The sequence below is a fragment of the Dermacentor albipictus genome, chromosome 4 (assembly GCF_038994185.2).
Source record: "Dermacentor albipictus isolate Rhodes 1998 colony chromosome 4, USDA_Dalb.pri_finalv2, whole genome shotgun sequence".
NCBI classification, from domain to species: Eukaryota; Metazoa; Arthropoda; class Arachnida; order Ixodida; family Ixodidae; genus Dermacentor; species Dermacentor albipictus.
Window position 1 is genome coordinate 63,138,641 of NC_091824.1, and position 23,059 is coordinate 63,161,699.

At 46.7% G+C, this 23,059-nt stretch overlaps 1 protein-coding gene across 1 annotated transcript in view; it reads left to right on the forward strand.

Annotated features, from left to right (window-relative positions):
- The window catches only part of LOC139059119 (lipid droplet-associated hydrolase-like), a 115,172-nt gene extending 92,453 nt beyond the window's left edge, over nucleotides 1-22,719 (forward strand). Inside the window, exons 3-4 of the mRNA XM_070537034.1 lie at nucleotides 12,751-12,905; nucleotides 18,439-22,719. Coding sequence (XP_070393135.1) covers nucleotides 12,751-12,905; nucleotides 18,439-18,960 — 677 coding nt within the window. The 3' untranslated portion in view covers nucleotides 18,961-22,719. The remainder of the gene's footprint in view (nucleotides 1-12,750; nucleotides 12,906-18,438) is intronic.
- Nucleotides 22,720-23,059: the final 340 nt, after the last annotated feature.

A 23,059-nucleotide genomic window follows, 5' to 3' on the forward strand; every position in this document is an offset into this window, starting at 1 on the left:
CTGCTTCCAACAGTCACTAGAATTTAGCTTACTCTCTTAAATGCAACAAATTTCATCAAACTCGGTCCAAGGGTTATCTCAGAAAAACGTTTTTGCGTTTTTACATGTATTTGAATAGGCCGCGTCGGAGTTGGGCCCGAGCTAAAGCTTCCTCTTAAGGGCTAGTTCCCTCACGATCGTGTCTGTGTGTAGACGCAAAACTCCGCATACTTGGCCCGATCCCGAAGATAGTGAAATGCCGGGCCGACCCGCGGCGGAGGTGCAGTTCGCCATTAAGGGGCGCACATTGTTAGATATGGCGCCGTTCCCTGAGACTACTTCGAGTTCCCCAAACTACATCGAATCGCAGCACAGCTAATTGAGGAATGCAGAAGCAGGAAAGCACATTCCAGAGGAGCGCCCAGGCAAACAAGTTGAAGGCCACAAGACAAGTGCAAACAAGTTTGCAGCCAACAAGGTCGTACGCCGCCGGGATTAGAAGGGGTCCTCGGACAATAGAGCCCAATCGTCCCCCTTCGCCTTTGAAGAAGGCATTTGTCACCACTGCGGAGCCGAGCCACCGGGAGCAGGTGGGCCCTTGTGCAATGGAGCATGAGCGCCCCCCCTCCTTCTCCACCTTAGAAGAAGTGGATTGCAATTCTGCGAGGCAAGAGCGCAGGGGGATCAAGTGATCAAGCAAGGGGGCCCAAGCGGCGACTCTCTTCGCCGGGTATGACACCATCGCACGGGCGCCTACCATTGGCTGAAAGTGGCGTCACCTGAGCGGACTCTCCCATTGGTCGAACATGACGCGACTTCCAGTGCTCGAAGGGTTCATAGGAAGCGTTCCAGAGAGACCAGAGCAGTCCCTGATTCCCTGATTCACCTCTCTCGAACTTCTTGCCGCGGGCCGCAGCGTCCGAGTTGCTGCTGGCCCGTAATGACTGTACGACGGTTACTTGAGTCTCACCTCCTTGTATATAATGTAGAATAAATCTTCCCAAGTTTGGTTTTCATCTCGAAGTCTGTCCTTCAACCCCTACAACATACACATCTTGGCTGGTCATCCTTCTTCACAGAGTGGGAGGGAACGGAGCTTCTTTTTTTGTCTTTGTTTATTGCACGCTCGCTAACACATGGTTACACGGCTCTCCGCTATAGTGGAAAGAGTGGTGCTGGCAGCAAACTTGAGGCTAGGAGCCCTTCGCGATTCATGAACTGTTTATCAGCGCAGCTGTCCTTGGAGCCAGATCGCACTGCACTTTCTATCCGGAATCTATTTCATGACCGCACATGGTACCCAAGCAACATGTTCATTTGCTGACAAAATATTTCTTCAGCACATGCACAAAGAGCAGCAATTACTACTACTAAATTCTCAAACGCACTCCCAAACGTGAATAACATCCTAAGTAAATACTACCCGATTCTCACCAGCAACCAGAAACTTAAGAAGATTTTTCCCGACCCTCCCAGAGTGGCCTACAGACGCAACACTAATTTTAAAGATGTTCTTGTGCACGCCAAACTACAGAAAAAGAAGAAGTTGGGAACCAATCCCTGTGGTCGCCCCAGGTGCTCTACATGCAAATACATTCAATCCACTACTAAAGTAAAAAGTACAGCGTCGAATTACACACACAAGGTAACTTCGGCTTTCACCTGCACATCAAGCAATGTAGTCTACTGTCTAGAATGCGCCGCTTGTAGCAAACAATACATAGGTGAGACCGGACAACAAATCAATACAAGACTCAATGGTCACCGCGCGGACACAAAACACAATTTACCCAAAGCAGTAGCCAGCCACTTTAATGAACATGGACATATGTTTGACAAAGCAAGGCTCTATATACTACAAACAAATTTCCGTTCCCCTCGCGAAAGGAAGTACACGGAATCATACCTCATACAGAAGTTTAATTGCCTACACCCGACAGGAATTAATTTGGCACGCGGCAACTTAGAATCTTTAAAAGCTGTAACTTAAATCTGAAACTCTCATATCATCAACCAATACACAAAACACATTAGGCCACCAGCCAACTTTAATTCTTAACCTCACCTACTCTTTCATTTCGGGGAAAAAAAAATTTCCTGCCTACTACTCAATTTAATGTACTCTTTCAGGATTTTACGTCTATACCAACTGTACGATCTCCTTCTTCCATGTACGCTTGCCCGCGCCCGCTTCTGCACGCGTCACCCTCCTGTTTGCTATACCGATTTCGCCCCCCCTTCCCCCTGCCCCCCTTTTTTAGTCCTTTTTTTTTTAAACCCCCTCGACAACACATTCCGAAGTCAATGTGCCTTTTTCGGCGCCTCAACCCAGAGTATCGCCTTCTGGATGCCGCCGTAACGACACCTACGTTAAGCGCGTGGGGCAGTGCCCCTTGAAAGACCATGCCGCTGCCTTTCAGTCACCCCACACATTGCACCGCAGACTCCTCGTCGCCACCTTAACTATTTCAAAATTACTCGACCTATTGCTTGACCGGCCGTTCTAATGCCTCAAAAACATGCCGCCAACGACTCCCCCGGAATACCTCCTAACCTTTCGCATCCCCAACACGCTCCCAAGCCCCCGTATTTCTTAAAGATTTCATTTTTCTCTTTCTTTTTCTTTCAACCCCCCCCCCCCCCCTTTGTTGTGTCTTGGTACGGCCCTGGCTCCCCCCTTCTTTTTTTTCCTTTTTTTCCCTTTTTTCTGCTTCTATTTCTTTTCTTTCCTCCCCGCGTGCCCACTCTCACGCTCTTGTCCCCTCTTCTTGAGAATGAGGCTCACAGACGTCGGACGACAGCGCCTGTTCCCTCTTGTAATTTCTCTCTTTAAAACAAGCCGCCAGCGACAACACCCGCACGTGACGTCACTGCACTAACCCTTTAAAACTAACACGCCGAGGATGACGAGGCCGCCTTTGACGAAGATAGGTCCACCTATCGAAACGTTGGCCAGCCTGTCTGAGGTACTTCAACCCTGTTTAAAATATTTTATACCATATCCCGACACCTATGCCACTAGTTCTTGCAGGCATTGCAATGACATCGCTAGCCTAGATCATATGCTCTGGCGTTGCCCCTCGTTACGAGGCACAGAAGAAATCAATGAAGACAAGTGGCTCTCCGCTATCAAGAGCCGTGATGCCGGGGTGCAACTATGGGCTGTCCAGAGGGCCCACGATGCGGCGGTCGGGCAAGGCCTGACTGTCCCAACGTGGGAGCGGCCCGCAGCGCGCTGAGTCGCGTGCCTCAGGACCTTATTAAAGTTTCGCATCCATCCATCCACAGCATCAGTAGAGTATTTCTCCTGCGGGTTGCAACTTTTGGCACAAGAGCAATAAATAAACAACGAAATGTATATATTTTTGCTACATTTCGACGCCGCGGAGTTCCTTGATAACGTTCCTTACCGTGTAAAGTTGTTCAATTAAAATCGGAAGAAAAAGTGTGCGGAAAGCATCGACGATGATTGTCAAATGTTAAGCGAATAGCCAGGCTCTTTTAGAAGCACTTCGCCTTATTAAAAGAATGATTCGCTTGAATGGCTACAATTGTTTTAGTTTATCTTTCTTTATTTAGGTAGCGCCTGTTTCATTGCGTAATTCCGTAGAGAACAGAGCCGTCAACTAGCACACCTGTAGTGGTAATAACGGTGGCCATAAAAAAAAAAAAATGCGGATCCCACGCACTGTGCTAATCGATATGAGGGAAGCTTTATATGCTGCTTGCTTTGATTGACGATAATTAGCGGTAATATTGGCCGCGAAGGTGTACTTTTTTCAGAGTGTAGTCCAATACGACAGTTGTTAGTTGATGTCAAACGTTGCCTTGCGTGCACCACTGTTGTTTGTCTGCGTAGTCCACAGAACACAAAGGGAAGCATGTTCGCTCAAGACGTTGTTGCGCGTCATTGTTCTTAATGTATCAGAGAGTTGAGCATTATTATTGTTTCACATGGCACATCGCATCGTGGCAGAAGTGTTAAAACTTAATGTAATTACGGGGCTGTACGTGATTCAATTAATATAATTGTATGTATATATTGTGTAGATACACATTAGCGGTCTGCACCATGTTTCTCTGCGTAGCAAAGACGCTGCTCTTCCGCGCGAAGCTTCTGGGTGTCATCGACGCTAAGTGCACGCGTTGGGGCCATTTTGATGGCTCGTGTTTACTTGCGCCCTCTGCATACGATACCAGCACGCTGTTGAGACGCCAGCTGCAAGCACTCTCTTCAGGCTACGGATGACTGTAATGTTTACACCATCATAGCCCAGCACGAGACCTCCACAACCCAGCACCTGCGTTTTATTGCGATAGCAATTATATGGACGCTCCGGGAAAACTTGGCTTTAATTTCTTCCCCTACTAATGGAACTTCGTCCCGCCAACTCAATGAAAATAGTGTTTTGGAATAATTGTTTTGTCATGGAAATAGCGGCATGAAGTAATAATTTGCTAGGCTAAGCTGGCTGACTGCTACAATTTAGACGTCTCTTTAAAAGCAATGTATTTCTTGCTTATTTTTTTAAGGTCATATCTAACCACTGATGGTCAAAAAGCTTTCACCAAGGTGTAGAAACTTTTTGTAGCTATTCTGCTCAAATTGCGAAGCTAAGGGAAAAAGGTGAGGTACCAAGCTTGCACTATCCTTAATTAATAAATTTCGCGTGACATCGCAACAATAACAACGCGTATTATGATTCTGTAAACTGCACGCTTTAGTCGAATTGGAGCTTATAGATCCGACCTATATTACATGCGGCTGTGAAGTTCGCCATTACTTTGTGATTGCTGCTTTTTCCAAACGTGCGTTATGAAGGAGAGGAGTATATGTCCACATCAAGACGTTCCCTTTTTCGGCTTTAAAGTTTCGGGTCAGTAATACCTTAGAGGGCTGGAATATCTTCACAAACATGGACTTGAGTTTTCTAAAACATTTAAATAGTGGGAATCGTCATCAAATTTAGGAAGAGAAATTGCCCACTCTATTTTTGGGACTGTTAACCGTGCCGTTCGTGATCTATGATCTCAATATATGTACTCGAGATCATGGGTATCTCGATTACTCGAGATATGTACTCGAGTAATCTCGAGTAATCGAGATGACTATATTACGTTGTTCAGTTTTCAAGGTTCACCTGCATTTGTAACAGTGGCGAAATGCTAACTTCAGAACGCACACTTGGCACTACTCCATGCTTTGGAACGGTTAGAGAGCGATTACGCGTCGCAAATCCAGGTAATTTTGTATAGCAGGTATATTCTGCTCAGTTATTATCTGCTCGTGCTTTAATGTACGCATTTGGTACATCTCGACGGATAATTAAATAGCTGTGAGTGCGTATCGGCTGTACTGTGCGCCTTAGCAACATTCGTGCCGCCACAGTTTCCGCTATTATGATTTCTAATTGCCACGCCAGCCAGGTTTGCTGCGTAATTGCGTGAAATGCGTGCGCATAGGCTTGTTCGCGCGGCTTCACGTTACGGCGATGAGCAAGCGCCGCCGCCTACATGATGTCACGCTCTGCACGCCGCTTTCGTAGCGTGGCCCGTCGATTACGAAACCGGAACCGTCAGTGACGGGCGATTGATTCCGTTGGCAGCTCTCGCCGTATTCTGGCCTGGGCCACGTGCGGCAAGCGTTTGATTCATCCTCCGGCGACCTTGGTTGTGTGCAGCTACGGCGTGTACAGCGATCTAGGCCTATTCCGCTGTAGCGTCGCGGAGGATGATAGAACGGCACTTGCCGCGTTGGCTCGCTGCGGCTTGATCCGGTTCGATCCGGATCGACAGGAGGGCAGCGCAACACTGTGGAACCGCCACAAGGGATGGCGACCAAGCTGCCTGTAGGATCGCCAAAGGCTGTTAACGCTTATGTGAACCTGAAGCGTTTCCGGCACGAGAAGTCGCGCCGCCTCCGCCGCCCATTACAACACTCACATTGCGCAAAAAGCAGCGCCGGCGCGATTTGACGGGCACACCTTCGCCATTGGGCGCCATTACGAGTTTCTCACACCGCAAAAGAGAAATAGAGAGGGAGAAAAAGAAATACGGCAGAGCTAATCTCACGATTAGTGTGAACGTTAGTTCGATTAGCATTCGAGCTATCAGCGACATGCCATGTCTTGAAGTCACGAGTATTTGCCATCTGTAGTGGCCGTTCTGAGAATGCCGTTGCTCCGGCGATTTGCGGCATACATCAGTATCGTCCCTCTTGGCTATGGCACTCGCCTGTGAAGGTTACCCATAAGCACGGTGGCATAACGATGACTCTATGATGACGACAAGTGATGAGGATGAGGGGACGAAACTGGAATGACGCGGACAGAGTGACGAAGGTAGTGTGACGACAACGGCATGACGACAGTGATATGGAGATTCCTAATGGATGACGATGATATAACGATGACAGCGTGACGACGGGTGTATGACGAAAATAGAGTGACGACGATGATGTAATGATGACAGCGTGACGACCGGTATATGACGACAATAGAGTGACGAGGACGGTATAACGAAAGATGGTTGACGAAGCCGGACTGACGATGATGGCATAATCACGACGGAATGAAGATGACGGTATGACGACGCTGGTGCATGATAGCTGGTGTCTGACGACGACGCAATGACGGCGATCGCATGACAACGTAGACAATCACGGTTGGGTGAGCACAGCTTAATTACGATAAAATGGTGAAAGGGCTTGGCGTCAGTGGAACGACGAAGATGTTGGAACGACAACCTGGGCCACTGTGCCGGCGTAATAGGACGGACGGACGGACGGACGGACGGACGGACGGACGGACTCAAAACACCTGAAGTAGGCAAATAATGGTAATCGAATTAACGAAGATGAAATAAAATATTAAGGAAGGGTAAATAAACTCCCTTAACAGTGGAAGTAAACTGTTTCGCCGGAAAGAAGAAGAAAAGAAAGAAACAAAGAGAAGAGGCCGCAAATGGTCATTGGGCAGGCCATGGATGAAAACGCTGGTCGATTAATTGCCACCGTGTCAGGCTTAATACCGCAGCAACGAGGCCGTGGCGTATCTTGCGTAGGATTCAAAAATTCAAGAGATCCACATGTGCCGTGTAGGAAGCTCATTGGCTGAGAAGTTTGGAAGAGTGCTTGCGCGTACGACGATGTTTTCTGACTCTCCTGCATAGAAGCCATACAGCTAGTGTCAGAAACTTGCACCCGGCTGTTGCCGACGTACGCAGTTCGTGTGGGCTTGGTTGCTGTGCCGCAATGCAGACATCCAACATCTAAACCGTTGCTCTTCGCCACGCAGTTAGTTGTTCGTGGCTATCGTCATCCATGAGCAGCTGTCCTCACGGATAACTCCTGCTATCAACACGTCAATGGAATGGGCGCTGCTGCCCCACATCAACGAAGCCGGCACGTGGTCACCGTGTACGCCATATGGCGCCTGCGCCATAAGGACCTGCTGCGCAACCTCATCTGTGTCAGCGCCACCATGCGACATCTGGATGCTGGATTCCTTGTGCAGAATCCCATCGGCACTTACACCCGATCTCCCGCCATGTATAAAACAGCCTCGATTGTCGAGCGCTCTGTGGGCTCGGTTGCTGTACTACAATGCAGATAACTAACCCGCTGCTCTTAGCCACGCAGGTGTTCGTGGCTATCGTCATCCACGAGCAGCTGTCCTCATGGATAACTACTGCTCTCAACACGTCAGTGGAATGTGCGCTGCTGTCCCACAACAAGCCTTCGATTTATGATAACTGGCTGTTCTTTAAAAACAAACTATGTGAACTAAAGGATTCATTTATTCCGAGGATAACCATTCAGTACAATCAACAAAAACCATGGCTTAAGAGATCCTTAAAACGACTAGAAAATTAAAAAAATGCCTCTATCGCCACGCTAAAGTTAAGGCATGCTCACTTCCATGTGAGAAATATTACGCTGACGAAAGTGTATATTTAATTGGAATGCGCGATGCCAAGCAAACTTTTTTCACTATGACCTGCCAACCATTTTACTTACTAATCCGAGAAAATTCTGTCAGTGAATAAACCCCGAAGGAACGCGTATCAAATTCTTACTAAGGAGCTGTGTGAATCAGTGACATATTTAACATGCGCTAACATGTTCAACAACGCGTTTGCTTCGGTGTTCACCAGTGAAATGGGGACACTTCCACCTCCACCTGCCACAAATATACGATGCCACATGTCAGCCATCACATTCGCAGCACGTGGGCTTTTATCTGTAATAGAAAATATTAAGTTGTCTTCATCATCTGGTATCGGTGACATTAGCTCTAAACTACTAAAACCAGGAAACATATTTCTGCAGCGTTTTTCTATTATTTTCACAGTCGCTTTCCACAGGCACCAGGCCAGAGGAGTGGAAAGCGGGGAAAGTTATTCCAGCCTACAAATCTGGTAACGAAAATGCTCCATTAAATTACCGCCCCATCTCATTAACAAGTGTTCCCTGCAAAATCATGGAGCATGTAATCTACTTTCATATTATGAACTTTCTAGACGCTAACAACTTCTTTCATCCTTTACAGCACGGGTTCCGCAAGGGCCGGTGTTGCGAGACATAGCTTGCACTATTTCTTCATGACATTCACGCTAATTTTGAAAGTAACGTACAAACAGACACTATATTTTGGATTACGCCAAAGCGTTTGACAATATACCTCAGCAACGCCCATTACTAAGACTTCCTCGTTTGCATTTCTATCCCGATATCCTAAAATGGCTTGAACAATTGAGCGCAAGGTTACATAAAGCAGCAACACAGGCATTTGACTATCATTGCATACAAGGCCTTAGCATCTCGACAGCAAAATCTGCGTTAGTCGCTTTTACGCGAAAAGCGATGTCTCGTTATTCACTATGCATCAATGGCCAGCCTATCTCCTACAAGAAAAATCATCGGTTTTGGGGTGCCATTGTTGACCGGGACCTCTCTTGGAGCCTTCAGGTTTCTCACTTGAAACTCACATTGTTCACCTCTTCAAGTTCATCGCCGGCAAAACAAGGGGTTCGTCAGTGGGCTCCATGCTACAGTTGTACCGAGCACTTTTTATCGGATTCCTACGCTATAGCTCTACCGTGCTTGCTAAACCATGCAAGTCAGATCTTCGAAAACTTCATAGCGTGCAAGCATAGGCACTGCGCATTTTCCTAGGCCTTCCGCGGAGCGCCTCAACAGAAGGAACCGTTATAATGGCTCAAGACCACCCGATCACGACTTACATCAGCACCGACTCGCTTAGGGCCCATGTTCGTTTTGTTTCACGGATGCAATCAAGCTATCTTGCCTGCCTGCCAGAACGACTGCCATAGGCGTCATTTTCCAACGTGGTCAGCATCCATGGTGCCTCCCTACCATCGGGCTTTCAGCACGTTCAACGTCAGCTGTGTGGTGTTTAAAACAACACCAAGTGCGTCTTACGGTTCCAGGGATAAGAAAGAAAACTGACCTGCCTACCTTGGCCTTGAAGCAAGCAGCTCTGAATTGTTTGCACACTTTCTATTTTGACCGAGTGCGCATGTATACGGATGGCTCTTCCACTCAGACCAGCTCCACCGGTGCAGTGGTTATACCATCACGATCAGTAAGCGTCCGATACAAGATTTCTCATGTGTGACAACATCAACGGGTTCGGAGCTTGTTGTCCTCCGAGGTGCCGTTGATTATATTAACAACCAACCGGCTAATCAGTGGGCAATATTCTGCGACTCGAAGGCGACCTTACAATGTCTTCTGTCAGCTCTCTGTCGCGGGTCCTCTGAACAATTCGTGTCGGAGATACGAGAAATGCACCACTATGTGATCATGAAAGAACTTGACTTCGTGTTTCAGTGGCTGCCGGATCATTGTGGTATTTCCGGCAACGACCTCGCTGGCGAAGCTGCTAAGAAAGTACATGAAGGAGCAACCCTTGTTTCTGTACCTTTATCGCGGACTGACGCAGCCCAACACTTAAGCAAGCTAGCGCACCGTATGATATTGGAGAAGTGGTACGCGCCTGAATTTACCCAACATCGATTGCATCCCCTCGACCCATCTATAGAACTGCTTCTGTTATCTGGGCTTCCGCCAAAAGGGGAAACAATGCTGTGCCGCTTACGCTTAGGCGTCGCATTCATCAATGCATATATGTGTTTGATTGGAATGGCTGATAGCGCCGAGTGCCATGCCTGCGGTGTCGAAGAGACGATAGAACATGTAGTGAGCTACTGCCCATCTTTAGAAAATGAAAGACCTGGCATCACCACAAGTCTAAATCAGTTAGATAACCGTTAGCCTTGAATAATATCTTGGGACCATGGCCTCGCATATCGCTGCAACAAAAGGCTACAAGAACGCTGCTGCGAGATTTGAAAGCTACTGGATTGAGTCACCTTCTGTGATGCGGACTGAGTGACTGATCGGTATCCCCAGCGGACTTTCTCTTCTTTTAATATTTCCTTCCCCCTTTCTCTTTCCCCAGTGTAGGGTACCCAACCGGGCTCAGTCCTAGTTAACCTCCCTGCCTTTCATTTATCATTTGTTCTTTCGCTTGAACAATTTTTAACTAACCGCTCGCAGTATGTCTCATAATAACCACGCTTATAACGTTGCACAAGGCACATCAGGCATACCACAGGGGTTAGTCCTTAGCCCCCTTATTTTCTTAATTTACTATAACGACTTACCCTTGCATGCGTACGGCCATATACGTATGTTTGCCGACGACTGCGTTATTTACCGCGCAGTCGATACCATCAGTGACCAAACAGCTCTTCAATTTGACATTAACCGGGTGCAAGAATGTTGTGATCTTTGGCTGATGACACTCAGCTCTAATAAATGCAAACTTGTCTCATTTACCCGTAATCATCGCCCGTCTCGCTTTTCTTATCGGATTGGTAACGTCACCGTGGAATTAGTAGAATCCTACGAATACTTAGGTGTAAGCTTGGCTAATGACCTAACCTGGAACGCCCATGTTACTAATGTTATTCGTCGACTAACAAAACATTAGGATTCCTAAGACGTCACCTTCGCTTTGCTACATTGCATGTAAAATTGTTAGCCTATAGAACATTGGTAAGAACAAAACTCGGTTACGCATCTGCCATCTGGGATCCGCATCGAGCATATCTCGTCAATGCCCTCGAGGCAGTTCGAAGTCGCGCCTCCAGGTATATTAATTTCAGATACTCTTGCAACGTCAGCATATCATACTTGAAAAAAGATTCTTCCTGATCGCTTCTATCCGTTCATCGCCGCATTGCCCCTTCTCCCTCGTCCACAGGTTTTCCTATTCGGCGGTTAGTCGCTCACAATACATTGCTCCCCCGACGCGCCGGTCCCGACGCGTTGGCCATCCCAGCACGTAGCACAACTACATTCACGCACATATACATTTTCAACCTCGTTTTTCTATTGAGCACGTAAAGAATGGAATGCCCTTCCTCATCAAGTCGCTGCCGTCACCTGCTCTGCACAATTTGTCCAATATGTAAAAACTTTTTATTTGCAGAATTGAATGCATTACAACACTTGTTTGTATATGTTGTATCCCAATTCCTTATGTAATACCCCTACTACGGGGTCTTTAACGAAATGAAATTAAATGAATGAAATAAAATCGGGCCAGCCGTGGATGAAAGCGCTGATCAATGAATTTGCCACCATGTTAGCCTTAAAACCGGGGCAGGCAGGCCGTGGCGTATCTTGCGTAGGATTCCAAAATTAAAGTGATCCAAATGCGCCGTGCAGGAATCTGATTGGCTGATAAGTTTGCAAGAGTGCGTGCGCGTACGACGATGTTTCCTGACTCTACTGCATAGAAGTCGTGCAGCTAGTGCCGCAAACGTGCACCAAGCTGATGCCGACGCACGCGATTCGTGTGCAGAATGCACCGTGTGGTTTAGCGCTGGCAAAGGTTGGCAATTCGAGAAGTTTCGGTGGCACACGATGACTGAAATTGACGTTAGCTTGATTGCACTGACGCACCGATGATATAATAATCAATTTCAGAGAGCGTTTAAGTACTTTAGCGTCACGCTGTTTTCCGTGATCCCCGAATGGCAGTGAGGACTCAGCAGTTTTCACTGCGATTTGACGGTTTCACCGGTTCGCTAGCCGTTGATGTAAGTAAATGTAAGGCCAGTGGCACATAAGACAAATTCCAGGAGATTTTATCTGATCTACACCTTGGAGCTTGCAAAAAGCGATCGACTTTTTATATGGCATGTTGTTGCAATTCAACGCATTAATTGTACGCTGTCGGAAATGTATAATATAGCTATAGGATAGATTTGTTTGCTCTGAAATTAAAGTTATTTTGACCGAAGGTAATTGCGTGTTTGTTCGGTGCGCTTCGGTAGTTTACGAAGTTCTAATGTTGACCATATCGCGATTAACTTTCTCGCTCTGTCTGAAAGAGCATTTGTGCATTTGTGCCTGTGCTATGATTGTGCTATGATGCCTGTGCTATGAAAGAGCATTTGTGCCTGTGTTATGATTTTCTTAAAACACTGTGAAATCAAGAGTGAATGTTGCAAGTCTTTCACCCCTTAGATGGTGGCTTTCTTTACATATGCTGACAATATCTGGAAAATAAAAGCTTACTGCACGCTCATATTTCAACAATTCACCGCACTTGCAAATGTCCTCCTAGATCACACTGTGATGGTACGGTCCTTATTTTGCAAGACATGACTGTCTTGTAAGCCTGACGGTGAAAGTCTAAGTCGATTGATCGGAAACATATGCTGTTTTTCCCGCAGATCATCCGACTCTGTACTCGTGCGACGGCCAGATCGGCCACAAGATGGCCTTCATCAAGCAGTACATTCCGAGCGGGACGCCGCTCATCCTGGTCGGACACTCCATCGGGTGCCACATGGTCCTCGAGATACTCAAGAGGGCCCCGGACCTCAACGTGAGTTGCTTAACAATTGCCGACTACTAGGGTATACGTACACACAGAATATTTTACTTTAGCGAAGGTGGCACTAGGGCCATCGAAGTTCGAGGCGGCCTCATAACTATAAAAAGCAGTGTGACAGATAGACAATGTATAAAAGCTAAGTAAACACAACACACAGCGCTCTGTCTCGTCGACGCACAAACAGCATGGAGCAGACTGCCTGGAATTTGGATGAGTCTGAGGCCGTGGTTGTTGCGTCGAACAGTAAAACAGAGGCCCATTTGTGCCATCCGTCAAGTTCGTAGCCCATGCGTTCGCAATGCTACGCGCCTCGGAGCGCAAGGGAGGCGTGATGCGAAAGATTATGGACTCTTAAATATTTCGCTGAGGAAGAGCTACTGAGGGTGAAGGCGTACCTATAGTGATGGACACAATTATTGCCATTAAGGCATGAATACGACAACAAAAGTTACGGACGCTTTACACACGGGCAAAAAGCTAATATCTTGCATAGAATGAACTAGGCGAACGACGCTCGCACTTGAACGAAAAAGGAAGAAAGGACTATTTCAACCCTGGACCAAGGTGTACTGCCGCAGAAGCTTCCAGCTCCGTTGAATTATTTGCCATCGCTCTTGACAGATGTGCGCAGGGTTGTCACACCCGCCAGTGAAACATAAAGTGAAGTCATGTGAAGCTAAAGCGTGTTGTATGTGTGAACGGAGTCACAGATTTGACGCGTCGAGCGTCGATGCACGAGCGAGGGAATGCCGTCCGAAGCAACGCCAATACAAGGCAATCGTAATTTGTTATCGACAAAGCTCAAAAGGAACCGATTTTTCTGGACTGGAACGGTGGGGCCATCCGACACCGTGCGGCGTGTTTCGCTGTGTTTCGCCGCGGTGGTGACAGATGACGCCACCGTTCCGTCGCAGTGACATCGCGAGCTCCCTGTTTGTAACCATAGGATACACTATAAGTGACCATAGGATATGGAGAACCATCCTGAGGAAAACTACCGAGATACCGACCAAAATTTTCTGCCAAGGTGGTGAGATAAGGCGTAGTGAAAGTCTGCAACAGCGTTCACTTCCCTTGAAGGGAGCAAACGGGTTAAAAGGGCTACCCGTTCGGCCTTATGCGGGCAGGCGTAGGCCAGACACATGCCACTATGTCTTGTGATGCCATAATTTTTCTTGCATCCGTGCAACGGAAGTCTGCGGGAGATCACGACAAAAACCGCTTTTGCTGGTTAAGCCCTAATGGAGAAGCAAGAAATGAAATAGATTTCACACTCTCTGCCGATCTCAGCATAGTCTGCGATCTCTGCGATCTCAGCACCATAGGTAGGGTAGAGTGCAGTGACCATAGGTTAGTGAAGCCTAGCATTTCTCTCAAGTTCAAGCGAGAAAGAGTAAAACTAGTCAAGAAGAATCAGGCCAATTTAGACAGAATAAGGGCAAATCAGACTAATTCAGACGGGTTCTCGCAAACAAATATGCAGCTTTAGAACAGGAAAATGAAGATAACATGGAGGTAATGAATAAAACTCTTAACTAGGCGGATTTCAGAAGCAGCAATCGAAGTGTGAGGTAAGCCACCAATGCAACCCTGCAGTAGCTAAGCTCTCCCAAATAGCAAAGGACCTAATAAAGCAACGGCAAGACATGAAAGAGTCTAGCTGGAGAGATCAGCTAGAACTCGCTCAAATGTTAAACTGCATGATCAGCAACAATAATGTAAGGCATAAATTACGTTTTAACGCGTGAAAGATTGAGGAAGTAGTAAAATATGGCCGCTGCATAAAATCAGTGAGAAGATAACTAAGCATACGACAGTACGAGATGTATGTAGTGAAAGATAAGCAGGGTAACGTCTTCAGTACTGTCGATGACATAGTCAAATCAGCCGAAGACATTTATACTGGCCTGTACAGTACTAGGAGTAGCCACGCTACCTTCATTCGAAGTAATGACGAACAGGATACAGAGGCTCCTTCTGTAACTAGCGATAAAGTTAGAAGGGCCTTGTAAGACATGATCGGTGTAATTGCGACAGGAAAAAAAAAAAACGGAATAACATTCGATGTAATCAAAGATGGAGGGCATATCATGCTTGAAATGCTCGGGACCTTTTATACGCGATGCCTCGCGACTTCAAGTGTACCAGAGAGCTGGAAGAATGCCAACATTAGGCTAATCCATTAGAAGGGAGATGTTAAAGATCTCAAGAATTATGGGCCCATTATCTTGCTTTCAGTATTTCTGTGCCCAACCTGGGGGGAGGGGAAGTGGGAGGGTGGGAGTCTCGAGCGGTCAGTCGTGCGGTAGTTTTTCGTGTATTCGCGGGCTTCTTTCATGCTTAAAAACATTTATGTAGCACATGTTGATCAACATATAGCTGTATCAAGAGTTTTTCATGTTGTTATACAATTTTCTCATTTACACTTTTCTTATAGCTACAGTAAAAGCTCGTTAATTCGAACCGCAAGGGGAAGCCGCTTCAGTTCGAATTAACGAAAGTTCGAACTAACGAAAGTGAAGGAGATCAACAGTACACTGCGATTTGGAAGCAGTAGGGCATGTCAGAAATTTGGCGTGTCAGAAAGTGATGGCGTGTGCCGCGGGTACACGCCATCTTCATGTCGAAGTTCTGGGTCCGACTGTGCCACACCACCGATGTCCACCGAAACGAACGTTAGCCGAGGCTTAACACCATCACAATGAATCGCGACGGCCGATACCTCCTAAGCTGAAAACAGAGGTGCACAACCGACGAAGACTGCCGAGACAAAGATGCTGAACATGTGAAGGTGGCGAAGGCCCTGATTCGTTGGTTCTTGATTGCAAGCGCAGCTGCGACGTACTTGATTCGCTGTGTTTTGGCGCTTGCCGTGCCATCTCCGCGCAACATTAGCAGCTGTACAAGATTTGCGAAGCCTCCGAGATTCGCAACGGGCAAGAAGTCACGGAGGTTACGTAGAACGGAGAGGCGGCAGCCGCCGCCGCCTTTTGGCTGACCCCGCGTCGGTTAGATTTTTTTCCGATTTTGCCTTCTCTCGCCGTTCTTTCCGTTTCGGAGGCAATACAGCCTTGTGTGTAGGCAGTAGGCGCGTTTCTCTGGCCGTGTGCCAGGTGAGCGTAGTTCGAATTATCCGTGAGGGAACCTTCTCGCGTTCGAATTAACGGACTTTTTTATACATAGACTTCTGTGGAGCTTGGCAGGACCAAATCGTACAGTTCGAATTATCCATAAATTCGAATTATTGAAGTTCGAATTAACGAGCTTTCACTGTATAACATTTGACAAGTTGATTAATTACTAATACTAATGATGTAATTAAGCAGAATGCAAAAAATAATCTGATTATCTCCAAGCGACGCAAACAACTTTACTTTGATTCTGTCCAGCGACATTTTATTTGCATATTTTTTAAAAGTTTCGCTAAAGTTACCTGGGGCACCCTGCATACGCGATGTGCGGAAAGTGAGATGTAATGCATCACATTCATATAAGCTCGGCTACTAAAGAAAGCGAAAAAGTTCTCGCTTACTCGATGCCGGTAGGTGCTGAATATATTATATTTTCATAACGCCTGTTTTCGCTCGAGTGTTCAGAGGAATGAAGGCATATACGATATTCAGTATGTTAATATTATTAATAATATAACGTATCTTGCCTACTAGCTCACAGAAGGTTGGCAGTGGCAATTAGTTTTGTAACACCTGCATTTATTATTATCATATATAAAATTGCAAACTTCGGGTCTAAATGTAGTTTTACCCGATTTTCATAAATTCTGTTCGGGGTGCGAAAAAAAAAAAGAAAAGCGGGGTGGGAGGTATTATCGAGTTTTACCCTAAAGCGAAGGAGCGGTAGTATGAAAGTAACTGCCAAATTATGCGGGAGTCTGATGACTGTGAATTTGTTTTCTGTAGAAATTAAAGGGCGTCGTTCAACGCTCTCTCCATAAGCTGTACTCTATGCACTTGCCTTTGCGTTGATGCCGGAGCTATTTCTCCAACTCGAGATTCCCCTCTCTGAGCTTTCCAGCCCACTCGTACGCGAAAGCCCTCTGCCAGGCCTATATATATAACGCGGTACTAGAAGTGCCACAGGCCCTATTTATTTGTTTTATGCACATACTTTCTTTTTGCACCTGCACCGTCGTCTTTCAGAGACGACAGAGAAGACGAAGCACCGCTCGAGGTGCTGCTCCATTAGCGCGCCTACAACCTCCGTACCGCGAGGCCGACCCCTTAACCGTGCGTGTGTGTCATTCCTCATAAGTGCATGATCAACTTGAAAAATTGAGTACCAGCGAAACACAAAGGACGCGCACACAAGGAAAATGCGTTATACACGGTCGGACGCTGGACTTTCATCTGACAGTTGAAAGTTCATAAAGTTGACAGTCCAGCGTCCGTCCGTGTCTCACGCCTTTTCCTTGCGAGTGCGTCCTTTGTGTTTCGCTGGTACCCCATTTTTCAAGTTAATCATGCGCCAACTGGCCCAAGAGCTTCCACTAATACATGATCAAGCTTGATCCGTTTTCTGTTGGCCATTGGCAGAATCCTGGTTGAGTAGTAGTTGATCCTGAACACAAATTTCGTGATCTGGGGCGGCCGTATGTATACACAAATGGGCTAATGAGATGTGCATTCGCGTCGGCCCCAACCAACCAAGACCCGAGTCCCAGGCACTGCCGGTCATAACTAGCATGAACATAACCGCGGTCGCGCAGGCGTACATATATTCACCGGTATAATGCATGCGTCTGTGTATGGTGTGCCCTCTTGAGAAGAGCGTATGTTTTCATTCGTGAGACGAATATCTTCAGAGGTCGCGTGAGCGGACGAACCATATAACGGTATAGTTCACTGCAAAGAATCATATGGCTTAGAGGGCAATTATGCAAGCAAAGGTTTTGGGGGGAAGTAAGCAGTCCGGTGGCTTCTCTCTATTATCGTGTGTTCTCTGTTCTTACAGGTAGTGACGGTTGTGAAAGTAGTGCGCGGGTGTACAACATTCCGCGCCCGTACATTGCGAACATGCTATCTCATTTCGCGAGCAAGAAATACATTCAAGCTACGCTAGAATTAAGTTTCTGATAAGTGGCCTACAATAGTCCCCTCGTGCGTGGCTAAACGAAGCCTGCTTTAGAAGAACGTGTTCTTGGTCCAGCTGGGGCTAAGCAAAGGATACAAATGTCGCTAGTAGATGCACAGTTAAGAGCACTAACTACGGCACGGGCGACACGCCCTTTTGGTCTTTACTCTGTTTCCTCCTTATTGCAGCAATTACACTCTCATATCGTTTCACGTTGTTTGCACTTAGTGAATGGGAAATCCTTCTTTTTTTCAAAAATGTTTCCCTCACTTAGTCGAACTTACGAGTGTCTGGCCTTTAGTAAACCTGAAGGTTTCCTACTGTTTGTTCGATTCACCTTGCGCGATGTGTGCGTTCCAACTGCCCGAAAGTGATGTGCCTACCAACGAGCCTTTTATCGCACGTGGTTCGGTGGCCCCGACTGTCGTGTTCGCAGGTGTGCAAGGCGTTCCTGCTGTTCCCCGCCATCGAGAGCCTGGACGCGTGCCCGCGCGTGGGCCTCATCAACCCCCTGATCACCTACCTGCGGCCGCTGACGGTGGCCACGCTGTCCGCCCTGCGGCTGCTGCCGCGCTCCGTGCAGAACTTGCTCATCCGCTTCTACATCTACATCGCCACCGCGTGCACCACGCCGCACCGCACGTCGCTGAACGGCGCGCAGAACTACTTCCGGCCCGAGTGCCTCATGGCCTGCTTCGTGTTCACGCGCGACATCATACAGAAGGTGCGCGAGCGAGACGACGCCACCATCGGGCGGCACGCGGACAAGCTGGTCGTGTACTACGGCCGGAACGACCACTGGAGCCCCGTCGAGTACTACGACGACCTGCGCCGGACGTTTCCCGAGGCGGACGTGCGCCTCTGCGACCGGGGCTTCCGGCACGCCTTCGTGCTCGATCGCAGCGTCGACGTCGGCAGCATGGTGCGCGGCTGGATCGAGCCGCTGCTGCTGAGCTAGCGGCGTGTGCCTTGTCGAGCCGAGTGCTTTGTTTTTTGTTTTCTTTTTTTACGTTTTGCGTCGCGCGCGTTGAAAGAAGGTATGACATGCTGTCCCGTTGCTTGCACCTCTGGATAGGATCGGTGACAAATGTCTTTCAACAGCTTGAGTGTCTCCAAATGAAACCATAGAAAAGGGCCAGCTACAATTCGCGGGAAGTCCTGGGATGGAAGGTCTGCCATCCTTTTGCAGGCCGGAGCGTCCCTGTCACCCCATAGGGGCACGTAAACATCTAAAAGACGTTGTGGAAGACTGCAAATACTCTACAGGAACTACTTTAAAAAAATTGGAGCAAATGTTCACACTATCAGTTTCATTTATTTCATTTGTTGGACCATAAGGCTCCATAGGGCAGTAGTTAATTACCTTTCGGAATGAAGAACATTGGTCGCTGGTGTAAGGGTGAACAAGCATTGGACCTCAAGATGCACAGAAACTGTTTTCTTAAAAACGCTTTATTCTTTAATCTTTAATATGCTGAGTGCCACCTGCATTGTTAGTTCTACGAAAACAAGAGTGTCGATTCAGCGGGACAGCATGCCATCGAACTCAAATGTTAGAGCAGTTAAATGTTGTTTTTTTATTTTTGTACACAATACCTTTGCAGGGAGCTAACCACGAGGGAAAGAGAGATAGTATTTCGTCATCGGTACGCTTTATACCGCGTTATAGATATGTGCATTCTAGTCCCGCTTTGAAGCTTCGTCGGGCGCGCTTCTACTTCGGCATTAGAGAGTTTCAGCCTGTCCGTATGACGTAATGTTGTTTACGGAATATCGCAGTCGTGGACGTGACAGCAAGCACTGGTCGTGCCATCGTGTGACGTTCACTTCAAGCAGAGGGCACAGGCATGTAGCTGTTATTACATTGACGGGCTCTGTGCTCATTAGCTGCTGGCAAAAAAAGATAAAAAAACGCATCGACATATCCATGAAACGGTCATGCCATGCAACCTTACTTTATGCCATAAATATCCAATAATGTAAAGTGGCTCTTATTTTGACGAGGCTAGCGTAAAACAGAAAAAAATATAACGTCTCTCACGCTTTGTTATTCAAGAAAAATACAAAGCGTTGTTAAAAACGCTTTTACAGCCTTTCAAGCCAGCGGTATTCCGTAAACCGCGGTGTGTTTACCATACGGGCAGGTTAGGACTGTCTATTGATCCGTATACCTTGTTTAAGCTTTGGACATCGCGTTCGGCTGAAGTCTTAGAAGCATCATTCCAATAAGTCTGAACGTTCGCCTCACGCCAGTGCATGCGGTCAACGCGCGGGCCATTTGCTGGCAGATTACCTGTGCTTGCCGCATTGGTGCCGAAGACGACGTTTGTGACGTTTGCGTTTTTTTGAGCCGGCGGTTTTCGCTGCGGTGTTTCTCGTGGCCGTGAGCCTTGTTCGGAACGCGCAAAGTCCTCTATTTTGAGTTGGTGTCCAAGCGTAAATGGCCAAGACTTTTCAGAATGTGACTTCAGTTTTCGGTCCGGCTGCAGCCATCGAACGGGAAAGTAAGTTGCTACAAAAAAACAGGAAACTTTTGCGTCATCAGAACTCATTCAACAAATGCGAACCCGTCGCCGTATAAGGCGAAACATGACCCATATCATACGAGCACCTGGACAACAGCACGTTTCTCAGTGGCTGCACTACCGTGGACCAGTGGCAATTGACCAGGATAATCGAGCAAAATGGGATCATGAATAAAGGAGAGCGGGCGTGACATTACTGAACGAAGCCCAGAATACTTGCCACGCTGACATGTTCAGCCCACGTTGAGATATAGGCTAAATATGCCAGCGTGGTTGGTTTCAAAATCCAATATGACCGCTGTGCGAAAAGAGAGAAAGCTTTATTTGAGGGACTGCAGTCCGAGTCAGACTGCTCATGGTCGTTTCAAAAGTGTAATGCGGCAAATCGCAGGGTCTCCCGAAGCTGATCCCTGCGATGGTTTGTCGCAAATAGAGCTCCATGCAAAAATTACTACAGGAAAACCTGGCGCTACAGTCGCTGCACACGCTGCTATCACAGCGCTCAATGCGCAGCATGATGGATAGCACAAGGATTTGTCTAAACTTAGTACTTCTGGCTTCGGACAGCCTTCTGCTTTCTTCATGGTTGGGGGCAGCGTGAGGCCAAGAAAGGTAAAGGACCAACACGGCGATAGATAATTTTTTTATCTTCCTTCGTTTCTCGTTGATTGCGGGAAAAAAATTGCATCAGATTTTAAATATTGATTTGAACCTTGCCATTCGTGATACTCTGTATTCTGGTGCCTCCTCTCCAGGGCATTGTCATAGGGACGTCGGCGTAACAGTTGAGAAGCTTGTGTGTGAATTAGGACGACTTTCACGTTAGATTCTTAAAACCATATGTTGTCTTAAATTTCTTGAGATTTTATCAAAAGTTCGCTTTAGTGTTTCTTTATAGATTTATTTCATACTAATTATCCTTGTAATGCATCTGATTCTTGCACAAGCCACCGTAGTGGGTACGAGCCATACGTAAAGACCAACCAAACCAAACGCGGCCCTGAACGTGTCTCCTTGTCTTCGTCTTCGTCAATTTCGCTGCCCCGAACCTTGAATGTTAACCAACTAGCTCAATTATCTGCTCTCGTGCTTTTATTTAAAGCTAATATTATCCTCTCACATTTGCTGTGTGATAATGATTGACCTCATGTACATTCTCAATTCCACCACCGTATTGTTTTTTTATCATTACGACTAAAAACCTAACCATTTAAAAAATCTAAGACAATCGACCATGGTGACTGTCGCTGCTCAAAGGACATCCATACCTGGAGGGACACATACACGGAAATGCGGAAACTAACCTTTACGGTTGAAACAGTACACAATAAAGTATTCTGTACTATTTTCTGTACTATTCTGTACTATTCTGTTTTATACTAAAAAACAGAACAGAATAAAGTATTCGTCAACGTAAAAAAAAACAACATTGCTCTAAAGGAATGTTGTACGACTAGCACACAACATAGCGCAAGAAAACAACAACAACAATAAACGAAGTCACAATTTTCACTTCAGCGAGGCCATGCCAAATCATAGACAAATCCGTGAGCTGCGCACCTTTCTCACGGTAGTTAATCACTGGGTTCGACGTGATGCAGCGCCAGATTTCTCTCTAGTGATTTTTGTAAGAAACTCTGGAGGATATGGCTGACCCTTCATTTTTTTTCACTTTTTGTTCAGTTGCAGCTGCGGATAATCTGCGTTACTCTTAAACATACAGTCGCCACCAAAATTTTACAAACCGCGGGATCTGAGAAAACACTGACTTTCCGAGTAGTGTGTGACCGGAATGCAGGCTAGAAACTTGAATGACAGGCTGCCGAAATATTCAACCTTTTCTCGGGTTCCACGGTCCACAGACTTTTGACGCCGACTATATACAAGAAAAAGCCTAACCTTGCTGTTCGCGTTTGAGTATCCGTTACGGTCTCATTAGTCCGTAAGGAATAGAATAATGATGCAAGCATAATGGGGCCAAATTGCTTTAAAACGGGCCGTGTCCATCATACCGGTGACCCGAGGGCGGGACCCTTGTAAAAACGCATCCGCGAAGCCTTCGGAAGGAGTAAAAAAATGCTTTTTTGATGACCCACGCTCGATGTGTATGTATATGCACCTCGTCCCTCTCAGTGGTGGCGAAGTTTTGTACATAGCGAATAAAATTTTTCACGAAAGCTTGTTATTCCATTCTACGTGTCCTTTTCTGTTTGTTTGTTTGTTGGTTGCCTTGTTCTTGCTTTTTCTTTTTCTACCAGCCCATTGTGCGCCCTGGCATTAATGCTTACAATTGGCGGCAGCTGGCATCACTTGAAGTAAACAAAGTAAAGGAAAAGGAAAAGCCTTATGGTGAACGAGGCGCGCCACATCACAGTTTAGAAACTTGACAATAAAAAAAAAAGGAATACATATGGAAACTGTTTTACCAAATTATCCTGAGTGCGTGCGAATATCCAAATGTTCAGTGAAAATTAAATAGTGTACTCTATTCAAGAATTTGATGTTGGAAATTTTTTAACATTCGTCTACGAC